Source organism: Lutra lutra, chromosome 17 (assembly GCF_902655055.1).
Source record: "Lutra lutra chromosome 17, mLutLut1.2, whole genome shotgun sequence".
Taxonomy (NCBI): Eukaryota; Metazoa; Chordata; class Mammalia; order Carnivora; family Mustelidae; genus Lutra; species Lutra lutra.
The window spans coordinates 45,973,481-45,984,772 of record NC_062294.1 but is presented as its reverse complement, the minus strand read 5'-3'; the positions used below and the strand labels follow the sequence as shown (position 1 = coordinate 45,984,772).

At 50.5% G+C, this 11,292-nt stretch overlaps 1 protein-coding gene across 1 annotated transcript; it reads left to right on the top strand.

Moving 5' to 3' along the window:
* The first annotated feature begins 1,724 nt into the window (after positions 1-1,724).
* ECH1 (enoyl-CoA hydratase 1) lies at positions 1,725-11,245 on the top strand. Its single transcript, XM_047709707.1, has 10 exons — positions 1,725-1,879; positions 2,300-2,507; positions 2,635-2,723; positions 8,793-8,917; positions 9,013-9,061; positions 9,264-9,328; positions 10,113-10,183; positions 10,272-10,343; positions 10,622-10,772; positions 10,955-11,245. Exons 1-10 carry the CDS (start codon positions 1,828-1,830, stop codon positions 11,057-11,059), a joined length of 987 nt encoding a protein of 328 aa, XP_047565663.1. The 5' UTR covers positions 1,725-1,827; the 3' UTR covers positions 11,060-11,245.
* The last annotated feature ends 47 nt before the right edge of the window (positions 11,246-11,292 follow it).

The window sequence follows — 11,292 nt, the reverse complement described above, 5'->3', positions numbered from 1 at the left end:
TTCCCACCAAGCAGGGAGCCCGATGTGGGGCTCCATCCCAGGTGGCTGGGATCATGACCTGAGCCAAAGGCAGACACTCAACGACTCAGCCACCCAAGCGGCCCGGGCATAGAGATTTCTTAAGCTCAGTTTGTTAAGCGTCTGTCTTCTGCTTGGGGTCTGTCTTCTGCTTGGGTAATGATCGCAGCCAGGATCAAGCTCCTCATCAGGCTCTCTGCTCAGTGGGGAGTCTGCTTCTCCCTCTGCCCCTCACCCTGCTCTTGTGCTCTCTCTCTTTCTCTCAAATAAATAAATTTTTAAAAATCTTAGAAAAGGGGGCACCTGGGTGGCTCAGTGGGTTAAGCCTCTGCCTTCAGCTCAGATCATGATCTCAGGTTCCTGGGATTGAGCCCTGCATTGGGCTCTGCTCAGTGGGGAGACTGCTCCCCCGCTCCCCGACCCTGCCTGTCTCTCTGCCTACTTATGATTTCTGTCAAATAAAATCTTAAAAAAAAAAATCTTAGAAAAACCCACTTGAATTTATTGTGAAGTTTTTGAACTCGGATTATTCACATCTGAAGTCACATGGCATGTATGGAATGAAGAAACTGCTTCGCCTGGGTAAGTTTCAAACAACCTCTGGAAAGGAGAAACAAGAGTTGCCGTAAACCTCTAAATCCTCTAGGATTTGTTTTCAGGCCAGTCATGGGCGTAAGAAAATATTCCAATTTTTGCCTCCCAGCACCCAGTCTTCATCCCTTGTCAGCAGTTTTGAATCTCCTTCCAGATATCCTCTATGTATGTACTATATTCTATGCACACACAGCCATATGTAACCATCTTTTTTACACCAACAGATCATGCTAAATGTGCATCCTTCACTTCTCTTTGGGCACCTGGCTGTCTTAACTGGTAGAGAGTGTGACTTTGGATCTTGGGGTTGTGAGTTTGAGAAATTTAAAATTGTTCCCTCTTGTGTGTTGGTGTCTGCACAGTGGCTTCAGAGCTTCCCATTGTATGGATAACTAAAAACAGCTCTCTGTCGATGTAAGTCACTGGGTCTTTTCCAAAAGAGCTTACCGTCGATGACACAAGAAGGCAAGGTATTTCTTAGAATCCCATTCACCTGGAGGCCTCTGTTCACCTTGGTGCACTTCTCCCTGAAGAGCACACTTAAGCAATTTTATGGCACTTTCAATGCTCTTGGGTTAACTGGCTTTCTCCAACATAGTTTTATTTTTTAAAGAAATTATTTTAAGAACGTAAACTTCAGAGCCACGGAAATCCCTTCTTCAGCGCTCCTGAAGCCCAGATAACCTTGAGCTAATGACTCCCTCCCCCAAGCTCCAGTTTCCTCTGGGCAAAATATAGTACGACCTCTTGGTGGTGTGAGAATTCAAACAGATTACACAGAGAGCGCTCAGTGTTGGTTCCTCTACATTTTCATTGCTTTACAGGGGTAAACTCAGTACCGAAGAATTATTTTCTTTTCCGTTAACAAGGTATAAGTGCATGTGACAAAATTGCAAGGTTGCAGTAATTCTGCCATTATATCTTTGAGCATTTCAGCTGTCTCCAATTTTTCCACCATTATAAAACAGCGCTGTGACGAAATGTCCCGCAGCAATAATGGGCCATGTTCCTACTGGGGCAAAAGGCACAATGCTAAGCCGCGGTCTGCGGACCAGGAAGGGCATTTCCGGTTACCCTTAGTAAAGATGGCGGAAAGACGGGCGTCACCGCTATCAAGCTGCGGCGTCCGTGCCCTCGCCAAACATGGTGGCGTCGTGCCCGCCCCCTTGGCTTCTTCCTGTCTCTTGGGTTAGTCCCCTTAGCTACTAGTTTGCGATGGCGGCAGCCGTGGCGGTGTCTCGTAGTCTGCGGAGCCTGCTGATACGACGTGAGTCACCTCGACCTCTGGAAGTCCATTGCTCTGTAGTGCTGTCATAGCCACCTGAGGATGGGGAGGCCTGTCCCAGGACCCGGTCTGACCACCTTAACACTAGGGTGCATATGCTTCCAACCAAAGAACTCCCTAATTCTGTAAGCCTGTGTCTTACAGTTGGGTTGCTGACAGCTCAGTGTTCCCAGTGTGGGGTCAGCCCCATGATCAAGGGTCTGAAGGTGTCTTCACACTGAGGCCACTGATAAGTGCACTCCTAATCTGAAAGCTTATATCCCCCCTAACCTGAGATTTCCTAGGGACCTGCATTCCCCAGTCTAACATCAGTGAGGGGAAATGTGTGTGCCTTCAGCTCTTGAAAGCACTGTGTCCCCTACCTGGGGTCATCAAAGGCTCTTCTTTCCTCTGTCTCCCCAGGAGTGATGGCTCCCACCCCCCCAGGTCTCAGCCTTAGCCTTCGCCCCATGAACTCCATTGCTCAAGATGCGGCCTCCACAGCAGCCCCCAGAGATGCGCCAGACCACAACTATGAGTCCCTTCGGGTGACAGAGGCTCAGAAACACATCCTGCATGTGCAGCTAAACCGGCCTGAGAAGAGGAATGCCATGAACAAAGCCTTCTGGAGGTAGGGCCTGCCTGCAGGAGGAGGCAGGGGCTGAGAGAATGGGTAGGGGTGGAGTGTGGGGGGTAGGTGACACGAGGGCAGGGGATACCCTTCCAAGACACAGCCTTTCTCTTCTTGCCCCTCCCAGAGAGATGATGGAGTGCTTCAACAAGATAGCACAAGACCCCGACTGTCGGGCTGTGGTGATCTCTGGTGCAGGAAAATTGTTCACTGCAGGTACTGGGTACTCTTCCACCCCCGCCTCTACTAGTCTCCCCTATTTCCTGGAAATAGAGCAATGCTTCTTAACTAGGGTTTCAACCAGCTTCTAACTTCCACTTTTATCTTTTTTTTTTTTTTTTTTTTTTTTCAATTTAAAACATTCAAATACCAAAGTGCGTCCAACAGAACATTACAGGATGATGGACTTTAAAGTCTGGTCCATGGCCTTGACCAAGGCCCTTAACCTCTCGGTCTGTTTTTTTGGGGTTTTTTTGGTGTTTTTTTTAAAAGATTTTATTTATTTGTTTGAGATAGAGAAGGCACAGAGGAAGAGGGAGAAACAGCCTCTCTGGTGAGCAGAGAGCCTGAAGTGGGGCTCGATCATGACCCGAGCCAAAGACAGACGCTTAACTGGCTGAGCCACCCAGGCGCCCCTGTTTTGTTTTGTTTTTAAATGTCACTAAAGTGGGGCGCCTGGGTGGCTCAGTGGGTTAAAGCCTCTACCTTCGGCTTAGGTCGTGATCTGAGGGTCCTGAGATGGAGCCCCACATCGGGCTCTCCGTTCAGCGGGGAGCCTGCTTTCCCCTTTCTCTCTACCTGCCTCTCTGCCTACTTGTGATCTGTCAAATAAATAAAATTTTAAAAAGTAAATAAATAAAATAAATGTCACTAAAGAGTACTAAAATAACGTGCTTTCATATAATTACTCAACACGCACAAACTGATTTCCAGTTACATGACTGTTTGAACTTTTAATTGCCCCACAGATCTGTTCTTCAGACTGGATCATTTCCCTTGACCACGTTCACTGAATCCTTTGTCATCTCTATGCTGCTTGGAAGCCCATCTAGCGATTTTTAAAATTTCAGATACTGTAGCTTTTGTTTCTCAAATTTCCACTTGGTTCTTTTTTTGTATTTGCCATTTCTCTCCTGAAGTTCCATGGCTTGTTATGTATCACGAGCATATTTCTCTTTGCATCTTTGTTCTAACCACTGCTTTAAAACTTTTGCCTCCTCATTCCAACATCTGGGTCACCGTGGGGTCAGTCTCGGTGCATTATCTTTTCTCTTGAAAGACTGAGCCTCATTCTTCTGTTTGTTTGCATTTGGAATAAATTTGGACTGTATCCCGGTTATTAGGATATGGAAAAATGCTGTGGAAACTCTGGGTCCTATGCTGTACCTCTAAAGAATGTTGAGTTTCCTGTTTTAGCAGCTTAGTTGGAATCAGTTGTTTTTGTTTTTTTAAGATTTTATTTATTTATTGGACAGAGATCACAAGCAGGCAGAGAGGCAGGCAGAGGGGAGTGGGGAGGGAAGCAGGCTCCTTGCTGAGCAGAGAGCCCAACGTGGGGCTTGATCCCAGGACCCTGGGATCATGACCCGACCCGAAGGCAGAGGCTCAACCCACTGAGCCACCCATACGCCACTTGAGTCAGTTTTTTGTGTTTTTTTTTTTTTAAGATTTTATTTACTTATTTGACAGAGAGAGAGATCTTCAAACACAACTTCCAGCCTCCTCTCAATCTAGAAATTTTAAAAACAGCCAACTTAACAGGGCGCTTGGGTGGCACTGTCCATTAAGGGTCTGACTCTCGGTTTCAGCTCTGGTAGTGATCTCAGGGTCATAAGATTGAGTCCCATGTTGGGGCTCCAAGCTCAATACAGAGTCTGCTTGAGATTTCTTTCTGCCTCTCTCTTTGCCCTTGAGCTCATGCCCTTTTTCCACCCCCACCCAAGATAAATAAATGAATCTTTTTTTCTTAAGATTTTCTTCATTTATTTGCAAGAGAGAGTGAGCAAGAGAGAGCACCAGCTGGGGGAGAGCCAGAGGGAGAGGACTCAGTGGTGACTGAGGCAGCCCCAGGCCCTGGCGTCATGGAGGTTGTCAGCCCAGCGGGGAAGACACACAGTAAACAATCTGTTTCTGGTTGTTTCCCCTGTTAACTTCTTTACGTGTCCCGCGTTTACTTTCTTTTTTTAAAGATTTTATTTATTTATTTCACAGAGATCACAAGTAACAGAGAGGCAGGCAGAGAGAGGGGGGAAGCAGGCTCCCCGCTGAGCAAAGAGCCCGATGTGGGGCTCGATCCCACGACCCTGGGATCATAACCTGAGCTGAAGGCAGAGGCTTTAACCCACTGAGCCCCCCATGTTTACTTTCTACCCCCTCTCCATTCTCCTTTTGTTGATTTTGTTCCTTTGGGCCAGAAACACTCCAGTGCTAGCCCCTTTCTGAGCTCCAGTGACCTAGAAAACAGGCAAGTGGGCCCTGGTTCTCGGCCCTCATCCTCATGGCACTTGTGCCTGAGAAGCGAAAGATGGGGCTACATGGTGGCAGTGCCAGACCTGGGGCCCTCACCTTTCTAGCTCCCAGCTGACCATAGCTGTCTGGTTCCATTTCCAGCAGCAAGGCTCTCAAGGCCAGAAAGAAGAAACTCAATGTAATTAGTAGTTCCAACGATAGAACGGAGCCATTAATTAAGGAAAAAAAAAAAGAGGGAAGTAGCCCACAGTTATTTAATATCTGCAGAGTGTCTGGACATGGTTCACATATTAATTAATTCTCCCCGGATCCCTTCCAGACAAGTGCAATTATCATCCCCTATTTTATGTGTGAAGAAACTTGCCCGGTTCTCACAGATGGGAAATGGCAGAGCTTTTTTTTTTTTTTTTTTTTTTTTTTTGGTGAGAGAGAGAGAATGCTTGTGAGAACAGAAGCAGAACAGAGGGAGTGAGAGAGAATCTCAAGCAGAGAGAATCTCAATCACAGAGCCCAGTGTGGGGCTCGATCTCACTACCCTGAGATCATGACCTGAGCTGAAATCAAGAGTCAGATGCTTAACTTACTGAGCCCCCCAAGTGCCCCTGAAACGTGTAGGGCTTTTGTTGACGTAGCTGTTACTATTTAGAATAGTGACTAACGGGACTAGGATTATGAAAGAGATCTGGAGCATTTAGAGGTTCCCAGGGGAGCCAGATGGGGGACTTTTTTTTTCTTTATTTATTTGAGAGAGATGGAGAAAAAGTGCATAAGCATGGGGAGCAGCAGGCAGAGGGCGAAGCAGACTCCCTGCTGAGCAAGGAGCCTGATGTGGGGCTCGATCCCAGGACCCTGAGATCATGACCTGAGCCGGACGAAAGCAGAGAGATGCTTAAGTGATGAAGCCACCTGAAGTGAGCAGTTCTTCCCTGGGAGAGAGGACACCTAGGACCACAGTCTGGTCCCTTATCTCAAGGGGTTGCAAAAGCTGGGTGTGTGCAGGGATGGGTAGGGTGGGTAAACCGGAAAAGCCAGTGAAGGAGGTGTCGCAAGGTGCCTCGCTGGGTTCTGGGAGCCCACCACCACCATGGGTTCCACTGAGTCACACAGGCTTCACAAACATGCTGTGGAAGCTGGCAGATGCTGGTGGGCAGATCCGGGTGGTTCTGGCCTCCGTTGAAATGGGGCGCATAGCAACAGTAACTGTGACGCCAGGATATGACAGGCACGGAGAGAAGGGCCTCTGGGGCTCTGTCTCCTCCAGTCCTTGCATCTCCATCGGCTCTCAGGATGGTTTTGCCCTCATTTTCTGGAGAAGAAACTCAAGGCCCAGAGGATGAAGTGGTCTGGCCAAGGTCACACAGAGGAGTTCTGTCTTACCGATATTTACTTCATGGAAATTCAGCTCTACCCTGAGTCAGAATTCCTCAGGTCTCTCTTACTTAAACAAGCTGTGGAGGCCAGGGAGCCCCAGAGGACTGGGGTGTGGCCACATGTGGGAATGGTTTTTCAGGTTTGCCAGATAGCATTGTTCAGAGGCAAAAGGATAACAATGATTAACCCCAGGAGGAAGAAGATGATGGATGATTCTACTCAGAACCCTCTCATAGCAAGATCTCCCTCAGAGTAAAAGCCAAAGTCCACCCCCTGGAACATGAGGCCCCACACGGTCTGCCTGGTCATCTAGGTCCCCGCCTCCTCCATGTTCCTCACACGGACCAGGGGCATTCCTACCACAGGGCCTTTGCACTGGCTCTTCCTGACATTTGGAACTCTCTGATCCCAGATATCCCTATAGTTCCCTCCCTCTCCTTCTTCAGATCTTTACTCAAAACTCACTTTTTCAGGTGTGCCTGAGTGGCTCAGTCAGTTAAGCATCCAACTCTCAGATTTGGCTCAGGTCATGATCTCAGGGTTGTGAGATGGGGGCCCCCTCATCAGGCACCATGCTAAGTATGGAGCCTGCTTAAGATTCTCTCCCTCTGCCCCTCCACCTCTCCCATCCCACCCACCCCTGCTCATGCACACACTCTCTCTTTAAAAAAAGTCACTTTTTCAGGGAGATGGCCCCTGACCACCCCATTTATTTATTTCTTTTTAAGATTGATTTATTTATTTTAGAGAGAGCGCAAGAAGGAGGGGCAGAGGGAGAGACAGTCCCAAGCAGATTCCTTGCTCAGCGCCCAGCCCAGCCCAGGGTGGAATCATAAGAGACCCTTAGATCTTGACCTGAGCGGAAACCATGAGTCAGTCCCTCAACTGCCTGAGCCCCCCAAATGCCCTCCTGACCACCCCATTTAATACCACAACAGCCATCGCTACACCTACACACCCCAACACACTCCACTCCCTGCTGTAATTTTCTTCCAGCACTTGTCACCACCAGACAAACACTAGGCTCTGTTTAGGCACTGGGGATGTAGTAGTGGACAGAGAGCCAGAACTCCACTCTGATGATTAGGAATGAGACCTGGAGCATTTAGAGGTATGGAGAGAGAGCACATGTTTAGAGATATTTAGAGCACATAGAGGTATTTTTAGAGAGAGCTCACATTCTAGAGGGGGAGACAGGCACTAAATGAGTTAAGCACATTATATGATAAGGAGAGGGCAGTGACCAAGATAAGACACAGAGGGAGGTAGAGGGTGATGGGGCTGCTCCTCAGCCGTGGTAGCCTGAGTGGGCCTCCCCAAGGAGGTGACCTTTGAGCTGTGGCCTGATGGATCAGTCTTCTTTTTTTTTTTTTTTTAAGATTTTATTTATTTATTTATTTGACAGAGAGAGAGAGAGCACAAGCAGATGGGGAGGGGTGGGGGGAGAGGGAAAAGCAGACTCCCCACTGAGCAGGGAGCCTGATGCGGGGCTTGAACCCAGGACCCTGAGATCATGACCTGAGCTGAAGGCAGACGCTTAAGCTGAAGGCAGCCCCCCAGGTGCCCCTGGAGTCAGTCTTCTGACCACTACTGGGGGAGGGACTGTTCTAGGCAGAGAGCTGTAGGTAGAAAAACAAAGCCCTGGGAAGGGACTGTGTGATCATGTTGGCACAGCGGTTGGAAGCCTGTGTGCCCAAAGCAATAGGCTGGGAATGGTGTTCATGAGGGCTGGTAAGGTTTTGGCACACATCTTGTATCTTCTTCCAAGTGAGTGAGATGGGAGGAAAGAGAAGGAGGCCCTGATGTGCTCACCAGTTTGTTTGGCTGTGTATGGGGACCAGTCAGGGCAGGGCTGGGAGCAGGGAGACCACAGGAAACTATTTCAGCCAGAGTACAGATTCCTGGAGAATGATTCGTGGAGGAAAGTTTAGATTTGAGATCGTCTTGCAGTTGGAGCCCACAGAAATTGCTCCATCTCCAGTCTTCCTGACGGAATGTTACCACCATGGACTCATGCCCAGACACTTGTCTCCTCTGCCGCCTGGTGTGATGGTGAAAAGCATGACCTCTGGAGCCAGTGCATGGTTCTGGGCTTAAAGTCCCAGTGCCAGTGCTCCCAAGCCAGTGTGACCTTGTTGAGCAAGTAACTTAAGTGTCACATGCCTCAGTTTACCCCCAGTAAAATGGAGATAGTAATAGGACCCACCTCATAGGCCTGTTGGGAGGATAAAGTGAGTAATGACCCTGTAAATGTTAGCTTTTGTTTATTTCACACCCCATATGCTATCCTTTGCTAGATCCTGCGTGAGCACCTTTCTCCACTGTGGTGGTTTGGGGGCTCAAATCTGCTAAGTCTGAGTTCTGACCTCTAGTTGGGGCAATGAGGGCGGCAGGGGAAGGGGGTGCCTGGGAGGCTATGTGAACCTCCTCATGCCTTCCCACCAGGTATCGACCTTATGGACCTGGCTTCGGAAATCCTACAGCCCCAAGGAGATGACGTAGCCCGCACCAGCTGGTTCCTCCGTAGCCTCATCAGCAAATACCAAGAGACCTTCAGTGTCATCGAGAAGGTTCTCTGGGGGACTATTGGGGCACACACCCCCCCGAACCCTGTCCATCCTTCCTGGACCAGCTCTGACCCCACCCTTCCTGCCCCCTCTTGCAGTGTCCAAAGCCCGTGATCGCCGCCATCCATGGGGCCTGCATTGGTGCAGGTGAGTCTGAGCAACCCACCACCCATCCAGGCACTGGTGTAGCTGGGCGCCTGTTGGCTGGCTGCTGCCTGTCCGCCTCAGCCAGGGACCTCCAGCCTCAGATCAGCTGCTAGTTAAACCCTGCCCAGAGGCACAACCCCATCTTCTGGGAGGAGGAGCTGGTCCTTGTGGTTGGTCAATGCCCCTGACCTCCCCCTTGCAGGCGTGGACCTCATCACTGCTTGTGACATCCGGTACTGTGCCCAGAATGCTTTCTTCCAGGTGAAGGTGAGCCCTCCTCCTGCGCTCCTTCCTCAGATCCTGCTTAGAGGTGGGCAATGCGTGGCAGGTGGGGGGGGAGTAGAGCTGCAAAAGAACAGGTTAAGGGGGTGGGGGTGAGAGTGAATGTGAGAAGCAAGGGCCTCATGGAAGAGTTAGTCAGAATTGAGCCTTAAAAAGTGACACTTTGGGGGTGCCTGTGGGGGGCTCAGTTGGTTAAGCATCCAACTTGATTTTGGCTCAGGGTCATGAGATCGAGCTCCATGCATCGGGCTCCACATTCAGTGGGGGGAGTCTGCTTGGGATTCTCCCTCTCCCCGTGCCATTCCCCCTGCTCTCTCTCTCTCTCAAATAAATAAATACATCTTAAAAAAAAAAAAAAAAAGGCACTTTGGCCATGAAGGAAGGGAAGGGGAGGCCGTGCAGTCCACGTGGGTTTGGAGTGAGTAAAGGTATGGGGGTGAAGAGGAAGTTGGGGTTGCTGCTGGGATCAGTGATGGGGAGGACCCAAGGCAGGATGGAGCCTGTAGAGGCAGTGGGGGTCAGACAGGGAGGGCTGGAGGCCTTCCCTCAGGAGATGTGACTGACCTCAAGGAGTTGGGAAGGCAGAGGAATTGGGAGGTGGGCTGTGTTCTGGGCTGAAGGATGACAACGAAATGGGGTGTTTGGGGGGCAGTCTCTGAGGTGGCAGTGGGGTCGCCGCAGGAGATGCTAGATTTCATTGGCACTGAGGTTGCATGGTGGGAGGCAGTATTAGGCACAAACTGAATCCTGACATCATGGCTCCTCCCAGGAGGTGGACATAGGTTTGGCGGCTGACTTAGGAACGCTGCAGAGACTGCCCAAAGTCATCGGAAACCAGAGGTGGGTGGAGGAGCCACGGAGGGGACTGCAGCGCATCTCCTGGATCCAGGATGACTGCGGTCCCCTGACCCGCCCTTCCCTCTTGCAGCCTGGTCAACGAGCTGGCCTTCACTTGCCGCAAGATGATGGCTGATGAGGCCCTGGGCAGTGGGCTGGTCAGGTAGGAGACGCGGCCTGTGCTGTTCAGAGTTCAGGGGTAACCTGGGCTGGGCTTTTTGGGTCCGGGTGTACCCTCACGGGATTACATGGGGGGTGACTTTATCTGGGTGGTCAACTCTTCAAGCTGCAGTCCAGTGCCCTGCTCTGATTGGCTCATTTCACTGGGCGAAATCACTGTTTTCTGCTGTGATTGGCCACTTACTCATGGCGGGTGGTGAGACTCCTTGGCAGACGGCCACCTCCCCGCTCTCCCCCACGACGGATTCCCTTCATCCGCAGCCGGGTGTTCCCAGACGAGGTGCGGATGCTTGATGCGGCCTTCGCCTTGGCGGCCGAAATTTCCACCAAGAGCCCCGTGGCGGTACAGAGCACCAAGATCAACCTGGTCTACTCCCGCAACCATTCGGTGGCCGAGGGCCTCAATTACGCGGTAAGGCTTTGCGCCCAGCCAATCACAGCCCTTCTCTGGTGCCAGAGTGGCCAATCAGGGCCCAGAAACCCTCTGCAAGCCTTGTCCTCTGATTGGTGCGCTGCTTTCTCTTCCCTGTTTTTCATTGGCCCAGTGCCAACCTTTCCCCGCCCCTGCCATTGCTCTCCATTCTCTTCATCCAGGCCACCTGGAATATGAGCATGCTGCAAACCCAGGACATCGTTAAGTCTGTCCAGGCTGCAGTGGAGAAGCAGGAACTGAAGAACGTCACCTTCTCCAAGCTCTGAGAGCCACCGAGGCCCAGGGTCTGGCTGCCTCCCACCTCACGCCCATTTCCTCATCCCTAGAGAAGGAGAGTTAGTAAAGATGGTCGCCTGGTGCCTTCTCCCTTGATCTCCCAGTTTCTAACCTAACTCTGATTTCCTCATGCCCAGGGCCTTATCTTCACCCGAACAATAAAGCAACTTAATGAACCCGGTGTCTTCATTGAAAAGAGCAGAGGCAGAAAAGAGCTGCGACG